The 12,737-nt window shown below is 39.8% G+C and overlaps 2 protein-coding genes across 2 annotated transcripts in view; one reads left to right on the top strand and one right to left on the bottom strand.

The window, feature by feature from the left end:
* Positions 1-2,611, top strand: part of LOC107574362 (GTPase IMAP family member 8-like) — a 32,499-nt gene extending 29,888 nt beyond the window's left edge. Inside the window, exon 4 of the mRNA XM_016260801.1 lies at positions 1,583-2,611. Within this exon, the coding sequence (XP_016116287.1) occupies positions 1,583-2,406 (824 nt within the window). The 3' untranslated portion in view covers positions 2,407-2,611. The remainder of the gene's footprint in view (positions 1-1,582) is intronic.
* A 3,580-nt stretch (positions 2,612-6,191) lies between these two features.
* Positions 6,192-12,737, bottom strand: part of LOC107574360 (zinc finger protein 664-like) — an 11,786-nt gene continuing 5,240 nt past the window's right edge. The window contains exons 2-5 of the mRNA XM_016260800.1: positions 12,465-12,578; positions 11,955-12,026; positions 6,781-7,053; positions 6,192-6,353 (exon numbers count right to left, since the gene is read on the bottom strand). Coding sequence (XP_016116286.1) covers positions 6,192-6,353; positions 6,781-7,053; positions 11,955-12,026; positions 12,465-12,578 — 621 coding nt within the window. The remainder of the gene's footprint in view (positions 6,354-6,780; positions 7,054-11,954; positions 12,027-12,464; positions 12,579-12,737) is intronic.

Below are 12,737 nucleotides of genomic sequence, written 5' to 3'. Positions count from 1 at the left end.
ATTTCTGTCTATAAAAATTTTCAGCCATTTTGAATTTTGTCAGAAACCTACTTTTGCGAACTAGTCCTAGGTTTTTCACCCGATCGGAACCAAACCAGTGCAGAAATGTTCTTTGGACAGTATTTATCAAAAATTATCAAAAAAAGTTAAATTTCAACTCACCGTCGCTTAGGGACACAAAAACGTCTGTTAGGGACGGGGCCATTTTTACTAAAATGGCTATAACTCCTGAACGGACTGAGACATCTTCACTAAACTTGGCACACATGTGTGCAAGCTCAATCTTTGGTCAAATAAAAAAACTATCGCAGTTCTGCCACCTGCATAAAAGCACTATAACTATGCAACCGTTGGTCCGATCGACTTGAAAATTGGTATGCAGTGTCTTCGTCCAAAGGGGCACAAGTGTCTATGAGGACATTCGCTTATCTCAAAAAACATGGCCGCCATTGGCCAAAGAAGTTTAGGCACCTATTGGACAAGGTTAACGGAGGTCGATCGGAACAAAACTCGGTGGGCATGTTCGACTCATGGCCCTAAAGGTCTGTAAGAATTTTTAAAGAAAACGGCCTCTAGTTGGCGCTAACGAGTTTTTTGGCTCTGTAATTGCGTGGTGTTTCACAAATCCACACAATATGCATATAATTCGATAAACCTCCTCATAATGCACAACTTTGCCTCAAAAACCATTGCTGTCAGTCAAATCGTTCATTAATTACTCACAAATATGTTCAAAACCTACTCAAAACCTGCTCAATCTCGATCAAATCACTGCAGCAATATTCTATGGACTCTCTAGATCAATAATTATCAAAAAAATGTTGAATTTTGTCCTTTGGTTACCTTTTAACGGGGTAATTTAGAAAAGGGGTGTGGTCAAATATACCCAAAACCCTACAAAACATGTGTTGGATGACTCTTAACAAGCATGCAAACTTTCATGGAGATCGGACCATAGGTGGCGCTATAACAGTTGAAAAGGCCTCAAAAATACAATATTTATATTGAAAATGACCTCAAATTGTAGAACATGTACATATAATATGAAGAGCTAGTGTTTTTGTGAATATATGATAGATCTACTCATTTTGAACAACTTTGCCTCTTGGACCAATGCTGTCAATCAAACTGGTCATTAAATATTCAAAAATATTTTTAAAAACCTACTTTTGCAAACTAGTCCTAGGTTTTTCGCTCAATCTCGATCAAACCACTGCAGTAATATTATCTGAACTCTCTAGATTAATAATTATCAAAAATTTATTTAATTTTGTTCTTTTGGTTAGCTATAATGGGGTCATTTAAAAATGGGTGTGTCCAAATATACCCAAAAGCCCATAAAACCTAAACAAAAAACCTTTAACCTTATGTGCTTAAATGCTTAAAGTGCTTGAACCCCGGTAATCGCTGCTTGCAGCTATATTTATTATTATTATTATTATTTTTGTTGTTGTTGTTTCTAATTACAAATGTTCTTGAATGTAAATGTAACTGTTTCTAATTATACATTTTCTTGAATGTAAATGAGAATATTGATATTTAATTACACAAACAGTGATGTGATTTGATCCTTCTGTTGTAGTTTCAGCTGAAGATCCAGCTAAGATTGATGTGATTCCTGAGAGGAAAGAGCAGATCAGGCTGGTTCTGCTGGGAAAAACTGGATGTGGGAAAAGTGCCACTGGAAACACATTAATCGGGAGAAATGAGTTCAAATCTTCAGCCGGTTCAAGCTCTCAGACGAGACAGTGCAAGTCAGAAACTATAGTGAGGGATGGTAAAGAAATCTCAGTGATTGACACTCCTGGACTTTATGATACTGAACTCACTGAGGAGGAGGTTATTATTGAAGTAAGGAAATGCATAAAATATGCCTTTCCTGGACCACATGCTTTCCTTATTGTGATTAAAGTGGGTCGATTCACTAATGAGGAGAAAAATACAATAAAGATACTCATAAATGTATTTGGAGAAGAGATACTAAAATACACCATGATCATCTTTACTCACAAAGACCAGCTGGAGAAAAAAAAGCAAACTAGTGAAAAGTTTTTACAGGACTGTGATCAAAATACTATAAAACTCATACGCCAATGTGGAAACAGATTCTTCTGTTTGGACAACAAGTCTGACCATTTCCCACAGTTCAAAGATCTGATCAGTAAAATAGAGAAGATGGTGGCAGAAAATGGAGGGACACACTTTAAACATGATATGTTTGAGAGACCAGAGAAATACATTCAGAAGCTTCAGAAAATTCAGATGATTCAGAAGAAACTGCGTCATCCACACAAAGAGAAGCATAAAGAGGCCACTCAAACAGAATTGGAAGAAACTGGTTCATTAAAGCAGTCTGCGAAGAAAAAAAATACAACTGAGAATGAAGGTTGTTGTGTAATTATGTGATTCACAATTGACAAGCTCATATATGAAATAGACTTACAAATTGAGTAAATTTTCTTTTTCGACCTCCTTTGTTTATAGAAGTTTCTCACATGACAATACAGTAAGAGCTTCATTGTGCAGTGTAACAGCATCATTCATTATAATTGGGGTTTTGGCAAGTGTCCAGATAAACTCATGCTGTTTGATTAATAGCTTCAGCCATTATAAAGAGAGCTTTCTTTAATTTCATTCTGTATATAATTTAATCAATTTAAACAGATTATTTTCATGATACCAAGATAATATGATGTTGATCATTTAATCACTGATTTGATTTACTGATGCATAAACAGCAATAAATGATTTTGAGACTAGAAAAATCTGTCTGAGCTTGAATAATTATATTAGAAACTAGAATGAACACTGTTAATTACATGTTTGTGGTGTTGCTGTCAGGTCCATATATTTATGGTGAAAGTCTGTTTGCAAAGCCTTTGCTGAAATTATGATTGAATTACCAAATAATCCACAGTGAAATGTACCGAATAACACCCCTGCAAACAAGCCTACACTGGCCCTTAGAAGCCCACTTAGGGCTAGCCTAAGGGCCCCCAGTGCATGGGGATTTTGCTCATTGGCAAAACATTGGCCCATTAGTGCTGGCCCTGCACGGGCAGCCCTCACATAGCCCACACTATTAATCTACAACAGGGGTGCCCAACCCTGGTCTTGATCAAACACACCTGAATCAACCAATTAGGATCTGAAGGAGCACTTGATAATTACAGACAGGTTTGTTTAATCAGGGTTGGAACTGAACTCTGTAGAAAAGTAGACCTCCAGGAACAGGATGGATCCCTGATCTATAACTAACCAACATGTTTCACTTTAAATACTTTTCAGCTACTATAACGTAAGTCTTTGGTAAAACAAAAAACAGTTATTATACATCTGAAATGGATGCAGTCACCACATAACGTCTCGGTTACGTATGTAACCCTCGTTCCCTGATGGAGGGAACAGAGACGTTATGTCATGATGACATTATGGGGGGGTTTGCCTGAGAGCCCCAATCACCTCTGACTTTAAGAGAAAACACCAATGAAATGTGGCTAGTGGATTTTGCATACCTGAGCCACTCCCCGTGCATATGGGTATAAATAGGCAACAGGTGCATCCACTCTTCAGGTTTTACGCTGAGGAGCAGAGAACTTGTCCCTGGCCGCCAGCGATGGTTCGAGGGTGTGGCAAGGGGACATAACATCTCCGTTCCCTCCATCAGAGAACGAGGGTTACGTACGTAACCGAGACGTTCCCTATCTGTCGGTCACTACGAGTTATGTCATGATGACATTATGGGGCCCTGGAAAGCGCCACAATCTGAACCCCGTCACAACCCTAAGGCGTAGCAAATGCTACGCAAAGGTCGTAACCTCCCCAGCGCAAATTCACTGACCTTGGTACCCGCGGAGACCACAGGTGATTACATCGCTGCTGGAGAAAGCCAAGCCGCTGTTCCTTTCCCCACAGAAATTTCTTAGAAGGGATTTCAACCTTCAATGAAAGATTTGCTTCAAGTCTTTCCGATTTGTTGTTACAGCTTAGGCAGAACGATGGGGAAGTGAGCCTTCCGAAGAAGGGTGCTACGGAGGCCACACCCTACCCGTAGGGATGTAACATGTGGAGATTCTTATATGGATTGACCTAGGGCTGGGGCAGTACTACATATGGAATGGGTCTCTGGGGCAGGTCCTATCTGAGAGTAGGGATGGAGCAACTGCCAGCAGAGACTGACAGAACACCCTGTCAAAGGGAAGACACAGGTTTCCCGATAGGTAAACCTTACCATGAAAGAATACACATATGGGATTGTCCACAGAGAACCAAGCCATATGGTCATCTAGCCCAGTACAGGGGCTGACCGGAGACCCGGGCAAGCTAACACCGATACTGGGCCTGGCGTCAGACTGCTGACTGCCGAGGGTGCTGGAGGATACCCCACTAGGGTTCGCCGTGCGATGAACTTACTGGAGGAGGAAAAAGGCGCTCGCATCCCCGGGTGAGGGGGAAAGGCGCAGCAAGCGTGACACTGGCCAGCTCTTCCCGCCCATTACCTGTTACCCAACACACGGGCTCAACGCGGAGACTGTAAAATCTTGTGAAGGTGTTCGGTGTCGCCCAGCCCGCAGCTCTACAGATGTCTGCCAGAGAGGCGCCGTGCGCCAGCGCATAGGAGGAGGCAACACTCCATGTGGAGTGAGCCCTCACCCCCAGGGGGCACGGCTCGCCTTGAGATTAGTACGCCAAGGGGATGGCATCCACTATACATTGGGCAAACCTCTGCTTGGAGACAGTCTTCCCTTTCTGCTGACCTCCGAAGCAGACAAAGAGCTGCTCAGAGCTTCTAAAGCTTTGGGTGCGGTCCACGTATATGTGCAGCGCTCTTATGGGACACAGCAACACAAGGGTTAGATCTGCCTCCTCCGAGGGCAGTGATTGCAGGTGATTGCAGATTGAACCATCCACGAACGCAGCTTCAGCGTTCTGAATGCCCAGACACTGAAGATAACAATCGTGGCTGTTGACGGAGGATAGGAAACGACCGCAACCAAGAGGACACGGCCGGAACGGCGTCTTTAAAAAGATGGGAAGTAACCATGATCTGCTCTTTTCAGAAATCTGCTCTTTTAGTTGAAGTGCCCAGGGGAATCGCTGCAGACAGGGACACCGCTGTTCGCCCCGTGACACCAACCAGAACAGCTTCCAGACAGATGATGAATGGCTTTGTGGAGATCAACACCACCTATCGCCTATTTATACCCGTATGCATGGGGGAGTGGCTCAGGTATGCAAAATCCACTAGCCAAATTTCATTGGCGTTTTCTCTTAAAGTCAGAGATGACTGGGGCTCCCAGGCGAACCCCCCCATAACGTTGTCACGACATAACTCGTAGTGACCGACAGATAGGGAACTAATGTCTATATTGTCAAAAATGTACAGTAGTCAAAGGGAATTCAAATCAATGGATTTATTAAATGCAAAATAGAAAACATTAAATTCAGGTTAATACAGTTACATATAGCCAAAAATGTAAATACACAAAAGTACACAAAAAAAGATAGTAAACAAGGCAATGTAAGATTGTAGGATTTCATCATGTGAAAGTTGATGTGTGCGAAAGTATTATCTGTAGTACATCAATGTCCAAACACTGTCTGTAGCTGAAGTTGGCTGAAAGCAAATAAATAATCCAACCTCTTGTAATGAAAACACGCCACAGCTCTCAAACACCAGACTCTTCCTAACCAGTAACAGTCAAAAATAGTCTAGACTCTGATCTCACGTCGAAAAGAACTTTATATCCATATTCAAACTGGACCTTGATGTGGTAACCTCACCAATAAAGAGTCCTTCTAAAATGCATACAAATACACCGTCTTAAACTCTTAGCATCAATCCAAACATAGACCATGCATACATGTACCATCTCTGCAAAAAACACCAGCAATGTACACTTTTAAATAGAAAAAAAACAACTCCTTTAGACTGGGCTTGAAATGACAAAATTCTTATTAACAGGCTCATGTCTGGCCCACACTGGGCCATCATTGGATTAATGTGGGCAATCCCATAGTGTGGGCTGCTCACAGAGAGCTTACGGTGAGCCCAAAGCTATGGGCCTCGCCTGGGCAAGCCCGCACTGGGCCTCTTTAGGTTTTGTGTGGGCTGGCCCTAGCCCACTGTGCCTGCAAAAAGCCAGCATGGGCCCCGCAAGGACATGTTTGCAGGGTTGCCTGTTTCTGGATTACTCTTTTTCATTGCCTTGGATGCTGCTGGAGTGTGTGGGCTTCACACTGCATTCCAGACGCCTCTCCTGTCCATGAATCCGCTCCAGAGGTGGCGGTGTCCGCTGCAGAAACTCCCGAGGCGGCAACGCTTCTGAACTCTTTGCCTGTCCTGTCACGGCCTTGGAGGCCATTCATGAATGTAACGACGTTTGTAGGTCGGGAAGAAGGAGGCAGGAACCGGCAAATTTTCAAACAAAACTTTAATGATAAAATAAACATAAAACAGCGCGACAGTCCCTCGCGGACGACTGTCACGCACAAACAGAACCAAAACACAAAATAAAATCCAGGCCTGGTCCTCTCGTCCAACACTGTCATCACTCCTCCTTTTATCCTTCCGGAGCTCCTCCGGTGTCGCGCATTAGCATTTACTCCCCTGACCTCGCTCCGTTCCCACGGCTCTCGGCCCCACCCATCTCATCACAATGAACTCATAGTCTGACCTGTTGCGGCCGCAGAGGACGTTGTTATCTGTGCTCTCTGTTTCAGTCCTGCCTGATCCACCTTGGTGGTCTCATGCCTCAATAGTGTTAAGTTGGTGGATACCTGATCTGCTGTGGTGGTCATCTGCACTGCTGTGGCGATCTCTGCCCCTGTCTGATCTGCTGTGGTGGTCATCTGCTCTACCCTGGTGGCTTCATGCTCTGCCGGCTCAGCCCTAGCTTCGTGCTCCGTTGGCTCTAACTTGGTGGTCTCCTGCTCCATTGTTCCACAGTCGGTCACTGCTCCATGGTGCAGGTCCTCCACTGCTCCACGGTCTGCCACATGAATCTGGCCCTGGACTGCTATGACCTGTTGAGGAGCATCTGGAAGGTGTTCCTTAAGAGGGGGGAGGGGTCAATCTAACTGGCAAGGTGTCAATCTAACTGACACTGTGTCTACATCGAACGCATGCAGCATGGCAAAATTTGTATTTTTACATAACTGTGTTTATATGAACATTCAAATGTTACGAAACAGAGCACATTTCTGTACTTGAATGCTGACAGGTGTCTAAATGTGCGCGCAGAGATCGGCATATCAAGATGCTGATTAGACAGCATGATTATTGCACAGTTGTGCCTTAGGCTGGCCACAATAAAAGGCCACTCTAAAATATGTGTTTTATCACACAGCACAATGCCACAGATGTCGCAAGCTTTGAGGGAGCGTGCAATTGGCATGCTGACTGCAGGAATGTCCACCAGAGCTGTTGCCCGTGAATTGAATGTTCATTTCTCTACCATAAGCTGTCTCCAAAGGCGTTTCAGATAATTTGGCAGTACATACAACCAGCCTCACAACCGCAGACCACGTGTAACCACACCAGTCCAGGACCTCCACATCCAGCATCTTCACCTCCAAGATCGTTTGAGACCAGCCACCCGGACAGCTGCTGCAACAATCGGTTTGCATAACCAAAGAATTTCTGCACAAACTGTCAGAAACCGTCTCAGGGAAGCTCATCTGCATGCTCGTCATCTTCATCGGGGTCTCGACCTGACTGCACTTTGTCGTAGTAACCTACTTGAGTGGGCAAATGTTTCGATGGTCTCACATTCGATGGCGTCTGGCACTTTGGAGAGGTGTTCTCTTCACGGATAAATCCCGGTTTTCACTGTACAGGGCAGATGGCAGACAGCGTGTATGGCGTCGTGTGGGTGAGCGGTTTGCTGATGTCAACGTTGTGGATCGAGTGGCCCATGGTGGCGGTGGGGTTATGGTATGGGCAGGCGTATGTTATGGACAATGAACACAGGGACATTTTATTGATGGCATTTTGAATGCACATATATACCGTGACGAGATCCTGAGGCCAATTGTTGTGCCATTCATCCACGACCAATTATCAGAGCATAGAATCACAAATAGTATGTTGTATGTTGTATATATATGCTTGACGTGTTTCATGTAATCGGTGCAACTTTAACCAGTGTTTAATTACCCCTTTTTAGAAAGTGAGGATATTAACATGTGTGTAATGTGTGAAGTTTAATCTTGAACGAATGGAAACCACAAATGCAGAATGCTGAAATGAAGTAAACTGTAATAGTATGTACAATACTTGCTTTTAAGAGACTTTATAGGAGTATTAACACAACTTTTATAGATGGTGTCCTCATGTGATGAATTAAAGCCTCTTGTTAATGTATGCACGCTCCGCCGTGCAAGAAGCCGATTGGAAGGCAGCATCAGGGGACAGACTTATGCCACAGAGCAAAAACCCAATGCAGGACAGATTAGTTCGCTTGCTGCTTCTCCTGCTCTCGCCTGTCGCTGTGTTAGAGCACCCCACGTGTGCTCACGCGTTTACCATCAAAAGCGACTACCACATCTCAAACTCAAACACTTCAGTGACGAGGGGTTTCCCAAAGGACGTCATTTCGACGTCACCGACCAATCAGTAACGGGGTTTAATCTAGAATAGCCAATAAATTTCATGTTTCATTTATAAATAATCAATTGTCTGGTGTCATATAATTTCAAGGTCAAATCTATTGCCAAAAGATCCTTTGCTTGCTACCTAGCTCGTAGCTTACTCATAATAATTACCTCTCTTAAGAGCTGACAAATTATCATAATTGTATTTCACCCGTGGCCAGGGAGAATACAAAATTTACATATCTAAACTGGTAATATACACTGACATCAACTTCTCGCTGGCAGAGTAGCTGATAGAGTGTAAACTATCAAATTTAGAATCAATTCAAATCAGGTTGAATTAGGCTCTTCAAATCCGAGTCCTATCAAAACCTGAATCAATAATAATAATGAATTCCCTTACAACTGAGTTAAAATTCCTTACACTATAAAAAAAATCAATGAATAATAGTGATATTATTGCACTTTTAGTTAGTTTTTTAAATTAAATAAACAAAATAATAACGTGATAATATTATTATATTTTAAAATAAAAAAGGGAGTATTAAATACAAATACAATTATTTTATATTAAACAAAAATAAAAATGCTAATATTTACTACTACTACTTTTTTAATATCAATTTTCATCATTTTCAACCTTAAATCAGCAGGCTTTTATTTTGGCAGCTTGCCGGTAAGTAAGTATACGCGCTTCCGGGTTTAGCCCTGCTGATTGAAGAGCGTCAGTGAATGAAATGTCACAGTTTTGCATTGTGATTTGAAAACGGCAGCGGGTAGCCTAGATTTATGCTTTTGAATATGCACTGTTGTTTACTTTACTGGTTTGCACTCTATCTGCCATATGCCTTGTGCTTTATATATATATTTTTACATTTTACCTTATTTGTATATTTGTATAGTTGTATTTTGTATTTAATCTGTATTTATGTTATCTGTATGCACCAAGGGTCTGAGAGTAACGCAATTCAAATTCTCTGTGTGTATGTGCTGTACATGTGGAAGAATTGACAATAAAGCAGACTTGACTTGACTTGACATAAAAAAAGCAAACATAAGCTCACAACACAATGACATAAAAAAAAGCAAACATAAGCTCACAACACAACGACATTAAAAAAGCAAACATAAGCTCACAACACAACAACATTAAGCCACAACACAACGGAAATGCTCCCGACCACTAGGGGGCAGTGTTGACAGTTAAACACCGATATTTCCTCGAGACGCCACAAGAAATTCTCAATGTAAGCAATTGATCTTAATATGTGTAATCAATTTGTAAATGAACAACGTGTTTTTACTGAATGTTTTGATATCCTGGTAATTTTAATGTATCAATTCATGAATCGAGCAGAAAATAAATCAATATTATTTTCGATTTGGACAGTTTAGCTCTTCTCTTGCGCACAATGGACTCTATGCACGGTCACTTCTGCATTTTTCCTCAGTGGGCTTACTTAAATCCGGTGCTGTGCCGAAAGCCATTGTTCCTTACGTAGAGCTTTCAAAATGACAAGAGGAGAAGATGATTTTTCAGCTTACAAGAACTTCCCCGGATTACTGTAAATGAATGTAATCACACGGAGAAGGGCATTCAACGTTTCAAGTTACATCAACAACTTTTGGGGAGAGTATTGTTCTATCGTCTTCTAGCAAATCTTGCTAATAAGGCTGGATAACGCTGCATGACTTCTGTGGCGATTTGATCAGCACTTAAATAGCAGGGCTAAGTTAGAGTTTAGCTTTAAACTCCGTCCACCTCAGGTTTTTATAACTCCTAAGAGATAGTAGCAATAACATCAGAGCTCCCGGTAATCTACGTTTGTTTGCATCTGTGGCTGTGATAGGAACGTCTTAACTTGATATAAAGTATTTTAAATACTGTTCCCATTTTTAGATTGCCATGTATCGTAATAAACCTTAAGTCTGACCGTTTCTGGCAGTTAATTGTTATATTTTCAATTTTTATTATCTGTAACCTGAAGCTCGAATTGATTGTTTACAATTAATATATCAGTTTTCCAGGGATCTCTAACACAAATATGATGAAGCTGTTCAGTAAAAAAGCAATTAAGATCAGAAGCAATTAGGATCAGGAACGGTTAAGAGTAGGGACATCCTTTGAAATATTGCTTAACTCTTTACAGTGTATTGGCATGTTTGTAACATTATATAGACTTAATTCTTCATAATTTATTTTAAATATAGTTTAATTTACAATGTAACAATTTAAAATGCAACTGAAAGTAATTCAAACTGTATCTGAAATAAATTCAATATGTAACCCAATGCAATTATCTTCACATGTTACTCCCATCCATACTGTTGCAGCACTGTACACTATTCAGAACTGAGAATCAGTACAGTTCCTCCTGTACAGAGCTGCACTGAATGGAGCAGAACTGGCACAAACCTAGAACAATGGTATGTAAAACAATTATAAAATTCTTTAATGAATGACATAATTAATATACTTTTTATTATTAATATTAACATGCCCCATTGGTATGCCTACTTTATACACTCACTCTTTATTGGTTGATTTTTTTCTTTATAAAAGTAAAACATTTTTAATGCAATACTTTTTTAATTTCACGTTACATGATTTGTGGATTTTAAGGCTGATTTTCTATTCTATATATATACTATTTCTATTCTATATAAAATTACAGAGTTTGAATGTAAAAATACAGCTAAATATAAAACTAGATTTACTTTAAAATTACAAAAAAGAACATTAAATTGCTAGTATGGACATAAACCTTTAATATAATGAACTACGTTATTTAATTACAGAGTATTTTTGTAATTTTACGAAAAATTTGTACATAATTTAACAAAACAGAAAAAATACTGTTTAAATAATACAGTAATTTTTGTGTAAAAAATTATAATTACTGTAATTTGTCATTAATGGAATAATACTGAAAATAAGTCAAGTTGGTAATTTACCGATATTGTTTGTAATTTTACATGAATTTGTATGTAATTTAAGAAAACAGAAAAAATACTGTATACATAAGGTAATTTTCCCTTATTCAAAAATTTGAAATACTGTAATTTGTCATTAATTAAATAATCCTTAAAATAATGGTTAAGTTGTTCATTTACAGATATTGTTAGTAATTTTACATAGCTTTATACAATTTAAAAATACTGTAAAAAAAAGTTATTTTCCGTAAAATTAGGATTTGTTTTACAGTGTACTTACAGAAGAAGAACAGGAGAATCAGTTACAAATCCACATGACAGTATATCTTGCATCTGTATTTTCTAAAATTCATCATAAGTGGAGGATTTATTTTAAAAACAACAAAGAACAAGTTAAAAATAAATCTCTCTCTTAAAAGTGTTACAGCCTCTTCTTCATCTTCCTGAACAAGAACAGTGTGTAAAAAGCTTCTTTCCTTCATGAAAGAGTAAACAAACTACAAGTGACACATATGCATTATACGACAATTGAACATAATATGAAACTCATAAAAACGCACAAGGATATCATTTATATAATGAAACAAAATTATATACAAGAATATAGCTTTGTGACATTGTTCTTTAGAGAGGAACTCCATCTTTGAGTTGATCTGAATCTCACAGTTGAATCTGCTGGTTTTGAAGATGAACTTTATTCACTGTGAAAACTTTAGATAATGTTTATTTGTCATGTCACTTGTAATATCTGGTTAGGTTATAACCAGAACGTAGACGATATTTTATTGCTTGATTCATTATCGTGTCACATTTGGTGAAGACGCAGCATCAGATCTAAAGATGATCTACTTACTGTGAATGTTTTTTGTATGTGTGTGTAGAGCAGATAATTGATTGAAACACTTCCCACATGCAGTGCAGTGATACGGTTTCTCTCCAGTGTGAATCCTCTCATGTGTTTTCAGATTTGATGATTGATTGATCTTGTCACAGTGTGAACACTTGTAAGGTTTCTCTCCAGTGTGAATCATCTCATGCAGTTTTAAACACTGCGCTGAAGTAAAAGTATTTTCACACTCAAAGCACATGTAATCTCTCACACCAGTGTGTATTTTCTGATGGTCTTTTAAATATTGTAAACATGAAAAACTCTTTCCACACAAATAACATGAATGTGGTTTCTCCTTTGTATGAACTCTCAGGTGATT

This window comes from Sinocyclocheilus grahami, unplaced genomic scaffold (assembly GCF_001515645.1).
Source record: "Sinocyclocheilus grahami isolate Dianchi unplaced genomic scaffold, SAMN03320097.WGS_v1.1 scaffold2196.1, whole genome shotgun sequence".
Classification (NCBI taxonomy): Eukaryota; Metazoa; Chordata; class Actinopteri; order Cypriniformes; family Cyprinidae; genus Sinocyclocheilus; species Sinocyclocheilus grahami.
The sequence above is the reverse complement of the archived record's forward strand: the minus strand, read 5'-3'. Positions and strand labels throughout refer to the sequence as shown.